This window comes from Brassica napus, chromosome C8 (assembly GCF_020379485.1).
Source record: "Brassica napus cultivar Da-Ae chromosome C8, Da-Ae, whole genome shotgun sequence".
NCBI classification, from domain to species: Eukaryota; Viridiplantae; Streptophyta; class Magnoliopsida; order Brassicales; family Brassicaceae; genus Brassica; species Brassica napus.
In genome coordinates, this window is record NC_063451.1 from 41,939,090 (window position 1) to 41,953,378 (window position 14,289).

At 37.6% G+C, this 14,289-nt stretch overlaps 2 protein-coding genes across 3 annotated transcripts; one reads left to right on the forward strand and one right to left on the reverse strand.

Annotated features, from left to right (window-relative positions):
- Window positions 1-2,581: 2,581 nt before the first annotated feature.
- Window positions 2,582-5,845, forward strand: LOC106413679 (protein EARLY FLOWERING 3). Its single transcript, XM_048764993.1, has 4 exons — window positions 2,582-3,139; window positions 3,294-3,781; window positions 4,448-4,499; window positions 4,622-5,845. The coding sequence occupies exons 1-4, from the start codon at window positions 2,912-2,914 to the stop codon at window positions 5,615-5,617; spliced, it is 1,764 nt and encodes a 587-aa protein (XP_048620950.1). The 5' UTR covers window positions 2,582-2,911; the 3' UTR covers window positions 5,618-5,845.
- LOC106413682 (vacuolar-processing enzyme alpha-isozyme) lies at window positions 5,844-8,547 on the reverse strand. 2 transcript variants are annotated; one of them, XM_022708454.2, is made up of 9 exons: window positions 8,250-8,547; window positions 7,654-7,818; window positions 7,407-7,563; window positions 7,231-7,316; window positions 6,953-7,152; window positions 6,819-6,867; window positions 6,522-6,731; window positions 6,235-6,432; window positions 5,844-6,141 (listed from the first exon to the last, which is right to left on the reverse strand). In XM_022708454.2, exons 1-9 carry the CDS (start codon window positions 8,451-8,453, stop codon window positions 5,959-5,961), a joined length of 1,452 nt encoding a protein of 483 aa, XP_022564175.1. In that variant the 5' UTR covers window positions 8,454-8,547; the 3' UTR covers window positions 5,844-5,958. The 2 variants fall into 2 exon arrangements, with proteins under 2 accessions (XP_022564175.1, XP_013709877.1); XM_013854423.3 differs by having other exon boundaries at window positions 6,235-6,441; window positions 8,250-8,543.
- Window positions 8,548-14,289: the final 5,742 nt, after the last annotated feature.

Here is a 14,289-nt window from a genome sequence, read left to right on the forward strand (position 1 = left end):
TTTTAAATGTTTCGGGTTCTATCGGATATCTATTTAAGTTTGAATTTGGTTTCAGATAATATCCTTAATCCAAAATATCATAAAATAAGATTCATTTGATATTCATTTTTATTGGATCGAGTTCGGCTTGGATTTTCGGATTCGATATATTTTCCCAACCCTAAAAAAAATTATAATGCGTTAGATACTCAAAGTTTACCATGGATAAATTCAACGATTTTGATTTAAAAAGAAAACAAATTATTTGCCAACAAAGATAAACTATAAGTTGATAAAAAGAAGATAAACTACATAAAATGATTTAATCAGCTAAATTAATAGCATGATTAATATAAAATACTGCTAAAATGTAGAAATCGTATACTACCTGTTAATTTGTCCATTTTCTATTTTTTTGCCTATGAAATGTTTGATAACAATTATAAAAGTTAACCTTAAATTTCTATTTGTAAATGCTTAGGCTCTGAGCTTGTATCATTAGACTTGTGTTTTACTATGGGTTTTGAGAGATAAAGCTGTAGACTAAAGTCTATTAAGCATAATGGCCCATGTCCGTGTTTATTGAAATAAGAACAATGTTTTTTTTTAAAGTTCACTGCAATAAGTTAACAAGTATAAAGATTTTGTGGCGGTAACTGGTGATTATGGATGGGTTTTTTTGACAAAAAAACTATGGACAAGATTATTGAAAGCACAACCCATATATATTTCAATAACCATCATATCTCGAACATAAAACTAGATTTGCTTACGATGATAAAGTTTAGGGATAAGATTAAAAAGTTTCAAACGGACGACGATAACGTACGGACAAAAGCAACAAAAAAGAAAAGATGTAATGTAGGGCCTGTTTGTTTCTCCATCTGGATGGTCCATCTGGATGGTCCATCTGGATGGTCCATCTGGATGGTCCATCTGGATGGAGAAGAGAGTTTTGTTTGTTTAGACACTAAAAGTGCAATTCATTCAGATGGATCATCCGGATGACTTTTGGAAATTTAGGCTTAATTTTAAAGTCCATTCAGCTGAACCAATTTGGATCATTTGAATGGAGATGGTTCATTCAAAATAGTATAATGTCTATTATACTTCTAATGTAATTCACAAATTACAAACCTAAAGATAATATCATTTTTGTCACAAACGAAAACTAACAAAACTACAAAAACACTTTTTCTCGTGCTAAAAATTACTTTTTCACTCCAAAACCCCAAAACGCATTTTCCCGCTAAAATTGCAAAAAAATGTTTTCCCGTCAAAATTGCAAAAACGTGTTTTTCCGCAAAAACTGAAAACATGTTTTCATGCTAAAATCACAAAAAAATGTTTTCACGCCAACACCCTAAAATACATTTTTCCGTCAAAACACAAAAAAACACGTTTTCCCGCCAAAATCACAAACCGTGTTTTCCCGCCAAAATTGCAAAAACGTGTTTTCCGCCAAAACCAAAAAATGTATTTTCCCGCCAAAACTGAAAAATCTCGTTTTCCCGCGAAAACCGTAAAAATGTGTTCCCGCCAAAAACGTGTTTTCCCGCCAAAACCGCAAAACGCATTTTCCCGTCAAAACCGCAAAAACGCGTTTTCACGTCAAAATCGCAAAAACGAGTTTTCCCGCCAAAACCGCAAAAACGCGTTTTCTAGCCAAAACCGCAAAAACGCGTGTTCCCGCCAAAAACGCGTGTTCCCGCCAAAAACGCGTTTTTCCGCCAAAACCGCAAAAACGCGTTTTCCCGCCAAAACCGCAAAAATGCGTTTTTCCGCCAAAACCGCAAAAACGCGTTTTCCCGCCAAAACCGCAAAAGCATGTTTTCCCGCCAAAATCGCAAAAATGTGTTTTGCCGCCAAAAACGTGTTTTCCCGACAAAACCGCAAAAACGCATTTTCCCGCCAAAATCGCAAAAATGCGTTTTCCCGCCAAAATCACAAAAACGTGGTTCCCTCCAAAACCGCAAAAACGTGTTTTCTCGCCAAAAACGTGTTTTCCCGCAAAAACCGCAAAAACTTGTTTTCTCGCCAAATCCAAAAATTTGTATTTTCCCGCCAAAACCGAAAAATATCGTTTTTCCACCAGAACCGAAAAATCTTGTTTTCCGCCAAAACAAAAAAAAATGTGTTTTTTCGCTAAAACCGAAAAAACTTGTTTTCCCGCCCAAACCGCAAAAAAAAAACTCGTTAATTTTGAAATAATTCTAATGTAAATATATTAAACTAAATAATTAAATGTAATATAGTTAAAATTAATATTAAACATATGATTAAATCAACACAAAGATATTTTGGTAATTTCTTTACTAAACTCATTTGAATGGAAATGAAAATAAAGAAACAAACATAAGATCCATTTAGATGATTCATCTAGATGAGCTATGTGGATGAACAAACAAACAATCACAAAAATCTGAATGGATCATTTGAATAGATCATACAAATGAATCATTTGGTTGGAGAAGGCAAATGGTGAAACAAACAGCCCGTACTAATGTTAACGGTGGGATGAGCTTTAAAGATTTCTTAAACTTTCTAGGTTCTTTTATTTATTAATACAAAACCGGGTTGTCACGCACTTTCCTTGGTGAAATGAAATTTTTATTTATTAAAATGGTTATCGGGAAGGATCTTCTTCTCCATGTATCTAATCGGGACCCACTCTTCTATCTCTTTTTACCCTTTCTTCTCCTATCCTCTCACAACTCACAAGTCATCTCTTCAATTCCCACCTGAGAAACTAGCTCCCCCACGAAAGAGCTTCGGTCTTTTTGTATCTGTGTCTGTCCTTAGTTTCTAGGCCTTGTTCTGATTACTCTTGAGTCAGTGTTTGATTTCAACTTTTATCGGTGAGATCTGATCGTAGCCGGTGGTGGTTAATAGTTGATTAGTTGGCTGTTTTCTTGAGATTTGTTAGGGTTTGATGATGAAGAGTGGGAAAGAAGAAGAGAAGAGATTGGAACCGATGTTCCCAAGGCTACATGTGAAGGATGCAGAGAAAGGAGGGCCAAGAGCTCCTCCAAGAAACAAGATGGCTCTCTATGAGCAACTTAGCATCCCTTCTCAGAGGTTTACTAGTAGTGATCGTGCTGGGTCTTTGCCCCGTAACACCTCCTCCCCTTTGCTTCCTCCTGGACCATCATCTAACCAGGTATTATTGCTGCTTTTTGGAGTGTTACATCTTTATATGCAGCTTTTGCCTCTATGTTATTTTCTTGGACTCTCTTTAAATGATAGTATTGCAAAAATTCATATTTTCTATTCTAGTGTGAATGATTCATATTGATTCTTTGTCTACTGGCCAGGGAACTGATAACTTTGTCTCCCATATGCCCTTCATGGAAAATGTGCGGGCTTCTTCAGCACATCATGATCATCAGAGGAAAATAGCTAGAGAGGAAGATGATTTCGCTGTTCCAGTATTTATTAACTCTAGATGTTCTGGCAGAGGCAAGTGTGGCTCAAAGCGAGGTGTTGGCTTGGCAGCTAACTCAGCTACAGAGGATATGGATCTTGCATCGACTAGTGACCGAGTAGATGATGGACGCATTAATAATGGAGTTGAGTCTCACATGGCGGCATCGGAAGAAGAAGGTCATGGTAATGCTAATGATGAGTACTGTACAAGTGGAGGAGGATACACCTCTCTGCAACAAGAGATAAATAATGAAGAGGAGGCGAGTGATGATAATTCTATGGTGGATTCTGTTTCCAGCTTAGATGTCTCTCCCGATGACGTTGTGGGAGTGTTGGGTCAAAAACGTTTCTGGAGAGCAAGGAAAGCTATTGCCAAGTAAGTTCTCACTACATTTATTTGATTCCACCTATTTGCTTGCTTGCTTGCCCCTGAATCCTCCCCAAAATGTGGTCCGATTATATATGGTAGTTAAAGACCCTTTCTGTAACATATTTAACGCATTTGGATCATGTTAGCAGGGAGGGACATTCGTACATAGTGCAAGGTGCCTGCCGAGACAGTTTATGGATTTTATACTGTGTCTTCTTAGCATCTGCTTGTTGGAACATGTGTCCCTGTCTCGGTTTGGTATTGGTATTGTTTTTTATTCTTGGGCATTTTCCCCTTCTTGTCACTCAAAGCAGGTAGGGGAACGTGCTTCTGAGGACCCTCGGGGGATCTAAATTTTAGTTAACCATACATAAAAGCTAGGTTATGAGTCTCATGAAAATGCAGAATCCTAGTTGCTTAAGAGGATCCCCTTAGCGGGTGATTGTGAACTACGGACGACTCCATACTCTGAGATCTAAAGTTCTAGATATCAGTAACTTGTCTTTTCTTTTTCTTGTTTTCTTAGTTAACAGTTTTATGATACCTTTATGTGCATCTTTGGACGCATTGATTTGGCATTCTTGATTAGAGCTGTGTATTCATACTTCTTTTCATTTTCGATTGTTGCAACTATATATCATCTTGTTGATTTGACTGTGTTTCTCCTTACAGTCAACAAAGAGTATTTGCTGTTCAACTGTTTGAGCTGCACAGGCTGATTAAGGTAAAAATCTCAATCCAGAATTTCTTTTCATTATGAATGTTGTAATCGTAATAAATCAGCTGTAATATTGGTTTTTTTTTTTGTCACTGATCAGCTGTAATATTGTAATCGTAATAAATCAGGTCCAAAGACTAATAGCTGCATCGCCGGATGTTTTGGTCGATGACATGAGCTATGTTGGAAAAGTTACTGCTAAAAGCTATCCAGTGAAGGAGCTCCACCTTCCATCAGGTTTTATAGTAAAGCCTCCTCTACCACAGGTTATCAAACACAGAAGCAGCAGCGACTCGGACAAGACTGACCAACATAAAATGGAATGCTCAGCTGAGAACGTAGTTGGGAGGCTGCCAAACCAAGGTCAAGGTCATCATCATCAACAACCTTCCAACTACATGATGCCTTTTGCGACCAACCAACCCTCTCCAAATGGATGTTACTATCCTCCTCAGCCTCCTCCTTCGGGAGGAAACCAGCAATGGTTGATCCCTGTAATGTCTCCTTCCGAAGGGCTGATATACAAGCCGCACCCAGGTCCAGATCCGGGGCACACGGGGCCGGTCTGTGGAGGGTATTATGGTCATTTCATGCCTGCACCAATGTTCATGGGTGGTGGTGGTGGTCAGCCTCCTCCGTTTCACCCGGGCATGGGATTCCTATCTCATGGTAATGGCTACTTTCCTCCATATGGTGGTATCATGATGAACCCTTACTATTCCGGACAACAACAACAACAACAACCCAATGAGCAAATGAACAACAACATCCAACAACAGAGCTCAGTGAATGAAGCGACTTCACAACAACAACAGCCAACGAAATCTTATCCTCGGGCTAAAAAGAGCAGGCAAGAGGGAATCTCTGGTAAGAAGAAGTCCTTTCAACCATTCTCAGCGGTTGATGATGTTCATGATGACAAGATCAACAATGCTGCACAACCTACTGAGGAAATGATGACGACAACCACAACCACAACAACAACTGTGACTCAGACAACGAGAGATGGAGCAGGAGTGACGAGAGTGATCAAGGTGGTTCCGCACAATGCCAATCTGGCGAGTGAGAACGCTGCAAGAATTTTCCGGTCAATACAAGAAGAGCGTAAACACTACTACCCTTGAGCCTTTCTCTCCTTTCTTCTTCGTTGTGTTGTTATGCATTGGAGTAGTGTGATAGATGTTATTCTCCAAAATTTGTATAATATATAAACGTATGAAAGCTTGGTATGTCATCACTCAATTCATATCCTAATATTAAAAGTCTTGTAAACATTTTGGAACACATACGTTTTTGTTCACCTTCTTGTAATAGATTCTATGAATTTGATATAAAAGATCTTGGGAGAAGTACTTGCAAATTTCTGTTTCTATTTATCTGAAACTGGAAAGGAAACTTATATTAACATATATGCATATAGAGATGTTATTAGCATCATACAACAGCAAATACTTGGGGAGGATGATCAAGCACTGAATCCTTGGTGAAGGGAGCTCCAAGGACCGGTAGGGATAGTGGGACAAGCCTGGATTGCTGCCTCCTCCATCTGTTCCATCCGAATCCCAGCGTTGCATATGTTTGCAATGGACCTCATGTGCTTCAATCCGTACTGAGACAATGATCCACAGTGCTTCTCAAAAGCTCTCACCTAATCAACAAACCCGCATGAAAAGCTTAAAACATCAAAAAACAGTATGTAGTGATAGACTGAAAGTAAAAGATTATTCAGAAGGATATATACCAGTGTTTTAAGGCAGTCCCAGTCATCGACAAGCGGTTTTCCACAAGGCCTTACTTTGTTTAGCACCGCAGGACCTTCTGAAATGCCAAACAAGAGTTTCCCAATTAACAGAAGGCTATTGTCGACATGGAGTCTGTGAGACATTGCCTCAAGGACTTGCTTCTGAGCTTCGGCTTTCCTTGCACTACCTTCTGGTGCCTTTTTATACTAACATTTTTTGAACAATTAACTTTAAAAATATTCAGATATTATTATCATAAGAAGAGAGAAAAGAGTAATGATTGAACCTTCTCCCAGAAATGTACAAGATCCGCATCACGCTGGTTTGTAACTCCTGAAAATGGCCGGAGTGAATTTTCATCAGCAAAGGTGGCGTTTTCATTGTCTGGGTTTGTGCCCAAGTAAAGGACGAGCTTCTCCTTGCTTAGTCCTATATCTCCAAACTCCATGACATGAGAACCATAACTCGAACCAGTAGCTGCAGTCCTCTTCTTCACCTAACAATAAAAAAATTGAAACCATTTTTTGATGCATGTTCACTCACTCACCATCTCAATGAATAAAAGACATGAAAGCTTACTTACCAGTTCATATTGCTGGTGCAGACTCTCTGTCTGTAAATTGTGTTTATCACTAAAACAAAAAGAATAACAGAGGAATAACTAAGAATCCTTATACAAAGATCATCATCATAATATATAGGTTTTGAAGCATTTACCTATCTTCCAACCAAGCAACACTGTATAAGTCACCTAAACAGGTCTCAAACTCGGACGGTACACTAGTATCCTCTCCAGGACAATAAGTACCCCAACTACTTTCCTCTGCGTTCGCTGCTGTTGTCGCGTAAATGTTTAAACCTTCTGGTAAAAGACCTTCGAATATGCTTCCAGATTCACATGCCTCTAGATAAAACACCTTCAAACCAAAACAGAAAAAACAAAAGGGTCAAGCCAAATAAATAAAAATAAAAGCATTTTCAGAAGATTTGTGTACCAAGCTCTTATATGTTCCAGAAGCATGTTTTTTCTTCAGTACATCGTTTAGATCGTTTGCATATAGAGCCGGAGAAGTTGGCATCCCTATAAACAAACCATGGAGAATTGAATCATGCATTAACTTGGTTGGTTTTAATTAACATGAGAAACAAAAAAAAACAAGGTAGAACTCACCAAGCACTCCGGGGCCACCATGATCACTATAGTATATGAAGATATGATCGTTTGGACCACTATCTACAACCTTACCACTTCCTCCTTTAAGAGCTGTTTTGTTTCCAAGAATTACAGCAAACAAATTATCAACGTTAACATCATCTCCAGTGTAATCCTGCCACAAGCATGAGATCCAAAAAAACAATTAACTCAATGAAATCCACAATAATAACTTGCACATCTAAAAATCGAAAGAAAAAAAAACCTTGGGAACTCCATTATAAACATCATCTCCATTAGGACTGTTGATAATGATTCCAGGTCTTGGGTTCTCTTTGTTCTTTGCGATGTCATCATACATGAACACCACAATATTCTCTTCTTTCACTCCACCTTTCCTCAGCAGCTGATAAGCATGACAAACATCCGCCTGTAACATTTTGTAACAACTCATTAGTCACACAACATTTGAACAAAAAAACTATATATGAACACCACATGCAAGAACTATACGGGTTTAGCTGACCCACATACAGAATCTGCACACGGTGGAATCGAACCTGCAGGGGCTATAGCGAGCTCAGGACTTTGGTCTTAAGACACATTAACACCACATGCAAGTTTAACTATAGCTCAAACTGAATAAATCCAACTTAAAAAGAAATTGGAAGGGAACTTGTAAAATATATTATATTCGAATTGTTATTAATAATCAAGAAATAAAAGATTTTCAAGAAAACCGTGGGCTCATGCATTCTCTTATCAAGAAATGATTGACGTTAGAAGAAGACGTACGTCACGTACGTACACATAAAGCTAACTTAAAGATCGAAAACTTCAAGAGAGAATCGCCATTAATACCTGATGCCTGTAGTTCCAGTATCCTCTAGACCCGGCTACGAGAACGGCCCACTTAGTACCGGCGGAAGAATCATCGCAGACGTCGTCTTCTGTTGGGCGGAAGAACCTAGAAGCTTGCGAAGGTAGTCTGATGACGTCACCGGAAACGACGACTAGCGAGAGGAAGAAGGCTAGAAAGGAAACGACGGTGAAGACGGCAGTCATGTTTTTTGAATTATTCTACGGCGAAGGTGGTGGTGACGTGGTTTAGAATCTTTGGGATGAGGCCGGGGGGCCAATGCTATTTATAAATATAAATATTCAATGAATCTTTGTTGTTGATTGCAAAATAACGTTTGCCCATTGCTTTGGTTACTGAAACGCGCAAGTTAAGTAAAAGTTTTTTTTTTTGATTTACAGATGTCCTGTTTTAAAATATTTTAGTTTAGAGAAATTACATACGTTAAAGTAAATGTCACGAGAAACACAAAATTAACAAACTACTTAAAATATATATATATATATATATATCAGAATGTTTAAAGTGATATTACGGTGTCAACAAAATCTTCATCAAGTCAAATATCTAAACACTAATCGGATGAAAATCACTTTATAGATGTTTCAACCTTGTGTCTTATTTCACTGCCACGGTACAACTGATATTTGTAAAGAATAATAATAACATAAATTAAAATTACGATACTGAAATAAAAAAATAAAGAAGAATTGCAGAGTCTAGATGATTAATCTCTTTCCTTAAATCTTTAAACGCTCCGTAGTGTGACGGTTTCATAGCGCTCGGATTCTCAAGATACAACTGCATCATTGTTTTTATTTACCATCACCGAAAACAGAATTTATCGAACCTAATTTTGTGTTGTACTCTCAGCCTCAAAATAAAAATAAATAAATACTAACATAACTATTCAAAGTATGAGAAAATGATTTGTTGTTCAAAGTCTATTTTTTCTATAATGCTTATAAGTCCTTTTATAGAAAAATAATGAAAAGCAAAAATTTCATTCTTCAACACAAAAATGAAATTTCCATGGTGCACTAATGGAAACTTTAATTATTGTCAATTAGTAAGTGAATTTATTCCATATTTTGACCAATAAATTAAAAAGTAAATTTATTATTGTTTTGACCAATTCAAATAAAATAATATACTTTAAAATGGATTTTTTATATATATTTTATCAATATAAAAGATCAACATATATTTGATTTAAGTTAACGAACATGAAGTCCAACTAACAAATCAAAACTCAAATCCAAGTTCAAATATCTAATGAATGTATTTACTACTTTGTACAAGTTTCTCAAATCACACATATTAAACCTCTATTTCACATTCAAATAAAACTTTATTTTTGACATATGAATACATTATTCAAAATGTTCAAAAAATAGTTCCAACACCTTGTTAAAAAAAAAAAAAGATGTTTCAACCACAATTCGAGTCTCGAGCCGACATTTTTCTTTTGTTCATCATGCTTTTTATCAAAATATTCTATTGGAATATCCCTTTCGATCGTTCTTAACTCTAATCTGTTGGAGACAGATTTCACTTAGTTCCTTCCATATCCAACCGAGAATCCGGTTAAAGTCCTTCAAACTACTAGAAGACAATGGGTCCACAAAGATTCAAGGTCCATGCCAAGCTCAATAAATGGCCTATGCTAAGCTGACACATCCAAACCGCAGGTGTAACAGAGGTCAATGCAGTAACGACGGCCATAGAAGCACCTGATATTCGTTAAAGATTACGTGGCCGTTACGATAGCCTATAAAAACAAAACCAATGATAAGAAAGAGGGGGATCAAATTCTTTTAGAGCTATACAACACTTTCACTACATACATACGTCATGTTCTTAGATACTTCATGTATTCATATTCATTTTCTATTTGTATTATCAATAAAATACACTTCATATATAGAATCGTCAATAAATAGTCTTCTATACATCTTTTCTTATACACGTAACCAAAACCTAAGTTCTGAAGTAAATTTTGAGATCCATCATTTAGCGTTAGAAAAAAGAGGATTTAACAAACCCTTTGAAGATTTAAACGTGAGAACACGAACCACAATGGTTGGACAAAACACAACTGGCACATCCGCAAGCGACGTGAACAACCCCAAGACATATTACCAAAGTTTAATCTGGATGGCATACAATTTGTCCATACTCCCCAACTCTATTCAGACAAAAACCCAATCACTCATTCGGTCGAGACACCGCAGCTTAGTCATGAAGAAACCCCAAATTATAAAATTTTATGCTTTAATAATTGCATTTAAAATTTGGTTATGAATAAATTTCTTTCTGAAGTTTAGATAATGTTATTTCATTATTTAAAGGTGTTAGGTACTATTTTTAATTTGTTTATGTTTCTCTCTTTTTAACAATCAACTTCAAATCATGTTACTAAACTTTATTATTGCAAATTGTTTAAACTTTAAACTCACCGTGTTTATGAATTAAAGTGTACTTTCGAATTATAAATACTAGGGTTGACCCACCCTACAGACGGAAAGTTATAGTAAAAACTATTTTATATAAATTTATATTAATTTTATGGAGCATTCAAAATTATTATAGATTAAAAATGATATTATAAACAAAAAAATAATGAAAAGAATTCTGAGATCATATTATTATTTTTCATAAATATTTTTGGTTTCAATTAAAATGAGAGTAATCTTCATTATTCTCTATTTTTAGAGAATACAAAATTAAATTTTTTTAGAAAATATAATAAGAATATATATATATATATATATATATATATATATATATTCTTTTCATTTCTATTTCAGTTTGACATAGTAAAAAATATAAATTTTAAATAAATAATACTACATATATTTCAAGAAGATTCAAGTTTAAAATTTTCTTACACAAATTATCTCTTTCAAGGTAATAAATTAGTCTACCTCCGAGCTAAATCAATTAAAATATAATCAAAATTGATAAAATAATTAAATCTCAATTTTAAAAGACTATATATATAGTTTAATAATAATATTTTCTAATTTAACAGGAAAATGATGTTTTAGAATATATTTGTTTCAGATCATAATTATATGGAGAATTTTTATGGTTACCAATTTCTTAATATCATTATTCATGTTAACCACCAATAAAGAAACATTTTCAAAAATATCTTCTTCATTAGATGGCAAATACTCTTATACCATTATTATATATATATATATAATAAATAATTATTTAAATAAAAAAATAAAAATAATTTTTTATGTTTTCGACTTATATTTTTTCAAATTCGAATTTTTTATAATTTTTTTTTCTTTTCAAAATTTCTTTATTAAAACCGAAAAATCCCTATGAACCATCTAGTAATGATCTTTGGAAATAAGACTTGGAAATTGCGTTGTCCAGAATGTTGAACTATGGTTTTTAGTTATGATGTGTGTTTGCCTATTTTTACCATTGTCCAAAGACCAAAGTTACGAACTATTATTTTGTTTATGATTTTAGGTTGTATTACTGATTTCGTAAATGTGGAGGCACAGAAGGTGGTTTTGTTACTATGATAAGGATTTTATTTACTTGAATTAGTAACTAAGTGGTAAATCTTATAGTTTTGGGCCTGAGGAATTGTTTAGATCTAAGCACGTTTATAGTGTATTTTGGGTGTGTACAATTCAATTGTCTTTAGGGTCGAAGGTTCTTCTTTTTTCTTCGTATTAGGCTATTAGCTCCGTAGAAATATAAGGGTAGGAGCTTGCAAAGCATAAGGGGTAATACTAAATGGAAAGAAAGATGTAATTAGATACTCCCCTATATATTAATCCTTGCGCCGAGAACCTTGCAGTTCATAGTGGAATGACCTCTGACCTGGTGGAACTCGCAGTAGGAATTATCCTTGAACTGGTTTCTGGTCCAGGTATTTCCGGAAGTCTTTCCCTGTTCGGAGTTGATAGCGTAATTATGCTCGCCCTGGAGATTTTCTCCCTCGTGGTGGACATACCTGTCGTTGCGAGGGTTTTTCCTTCTCGCGGACGTCTTCAGCGGGTTGTACTTCTGGGAGAGGACTTTCATCTCTTCTTCCATCAGGATGAAGTCCGTCGCATTGTAAATAGCGTTCTGGATTGTTCTCGGTTTTTCAAGGGATATCCATTGCCAGAGTTTCAACCAGTACCAGAGAGTTTTCCGCAAAGCGTTGACTGCCACTTTGTCGCTGATTCCAGTGACTCTTGCCATTACCAGTTTGAACATGTTCATGAATTCGCGGAGTGGTTCGTCTTCTCTTTGAGATAGACTCCAAAAGTTCGACGTCTGAGGTTTCCCTGTCCATGAACATGGAATACTATTTTAGAAACTCCGAGGCGAGCTGACGGAAACTTCCGATGGAGTTTCGTTTCAGACGAGAAAATCATTCGAGCGCGGCTCCTTTGAGGTTTTCGACGAAGAGGAGGCAGTAGCCAGGGTCTCGTTCGCGTTCCTTGAGTTTGCACCTTCCCATCGCGATCTGGAAAGACTGCAGATGCGCCTTCGGGTTGGTGGTGCCATCGTAGACGGGAATTTTGATCTTCCCAGGATCTGAGATGCTAGTTTCCGTGATCCGGGCACTGAACAGAGTTTTCCGCGCTTCCTCGAGAAGTCTGTCGATCTCGGGTGCAGCGCTTGTCGCGTGGTGAATCTGTGACTTTACCGCCTTGACTTCTGCCGCAGTTTTTGCGATGTACTCGCGGAGATCATGGATCTCATCAGGATTTCTAGCAGCCTTGTGAGCCTGTCGTCGTTGGCTGCGGTGGATCCGAGCCTGATTCTCGGTCAGTTCTTCCTGCTCTACCCAATAGAGGTTTTCTTCTTCCTCTGTCATGGGCTTTTCGAACGACGCGTCCTGCCGAGTGGACTGGCTTCGCATTCTTCTCGGATGGACGTCGGCACCTCCGTCCGAATGATCGGACTGGTCACTTATGTCCAGATCGACCGCTCGAAATCGCCTCCTTCGTTGCTCCTGGCGGGAGGTGGAAGGTTCTCCGCGGTCGGTTGTGCGCCTGGCGGGACTGTTTCGTCAGGGTACTGACCTGAAGAATCCTTGTCTGCCCGTGTGGCCCGATCGCTCGGAGTCTCGAAATCGAGTCTTTTGCCGCTGCGGGCTCTTGTGGCCCCGCGCTGGTTTTTTCTCTTGGCCTTCGCCGTTAAGGTTTCCACCTGTTTTGCGAGAGAGGCCACGAGCTTTCCTTGTTCGTCCGACTTTTTCTGAGCGGAGGCGAACATTTCTTTCATCTGGTCCAGTATCACGGCGTTCGTAGTGACAGTGGATACGTTTCCAGCTGGAGTTCTTTCAGCGTTGGCATTGACGGAAGTCCCGTCGTTCGTTTGTTTGTCTTTGTCAGCGTCGATCGTCATATCTAACTGAGCGTGCGCGGTTGCGTGAGAGATAGATCTGTACCCCCCCCCTCCTTCTAGCGCCAAACTGTGAGAACCGGAATTCACACCGTCGAGATTTGTTAATCGGAGAAAAGCCAAGTTAACCTAGCCTTCCCTGAAGGTCCCGATTATCTGCTGGGTCACGCACAACACAATCAATATGAAAGAGTCGAAAGTAACAAATCGTAAAAGAGCGAAAAGAGAACAAGGAGGTCTTATTTCCGAATTCGCGTTTGAGCGTGAACAACAGGTAAGATCCTAGGCCACGAGAGCTGTCGGTACGTTCGCTAGTCTGGCCACCTAAGTTCTAACCTAGTCGAGTCGCAGCTTGATAGTAAAAATGGAAAAAATGCCTAAATTGCTCTATGTATTAAGTTTGCTCTGAGAAAGCTCTCTCGTGCTCCTCGCCTTAAGCCCTCCTTATATACTCTCTCTAGGTCAGTTTGCACCTTTTCTCGGGCCGGATTCGTCGCGAGACGGGCTTTTCCATTCTTCGTCACCCTTCATGATTATCTTCGGAAACTTGACATTTATATTTTCTTGCGAATAAAAAATAGACCGTCATATCAGCCTTAGGCTCAATCATATTCTAAAATCGTAAGTAGGCCGTTTAGCCGCGGTTCATGCCCCTTTTGGGTCGTTTTGGGA

Excerpts from the sequence above, each read along its gene's own strand:
- LOC106413679 (XM_048764993.1), top strand. The coding sequence starts at position 2,912 with ATGATGAAGAGTGGGAAAGAAGAAGAGAAGAGATTGGAACCGATGTTC. Across the intron at positions 3,140-3,293 it reads CTGGACCATCATCTAACCAG|GGAACTGATAACTTTGTCTC; the intron begins GTATTATTGCTG and ends TCTACTGGCCAG. Across the intron at positions 3,782-4,447 it reads GCAAGGAAAGCTATTGCCAA|TCAACAAAGAGTATTTGCTG; the intron begins GTAAGTTCTCAC and ends TTCTCCTTACAG.
- LOC106413682 (XM_013854423.3), bottom strand. The coding sequence starts at position 8,453 with ATGACTGCCGTCTTCACCGTCGTTTCCTTTCTAGCCTTCTTCCTCTCG. Across the intron at positions 7,819-8,249 it reads ACTGGAACTACAGGCATCAG|GCGGATGTTTGTCATGCTTA; the intron begins GTATTAATGGCG and ends AAAATGTTACAG. Across the intron at positions 6,142-6,234 it reads GGGACTGCCTTAAAACACTG|GTGAGAGCTTTTGAGAAGCA; the intron begins GTATATATCCTT and ends TTTGTTGATTAG.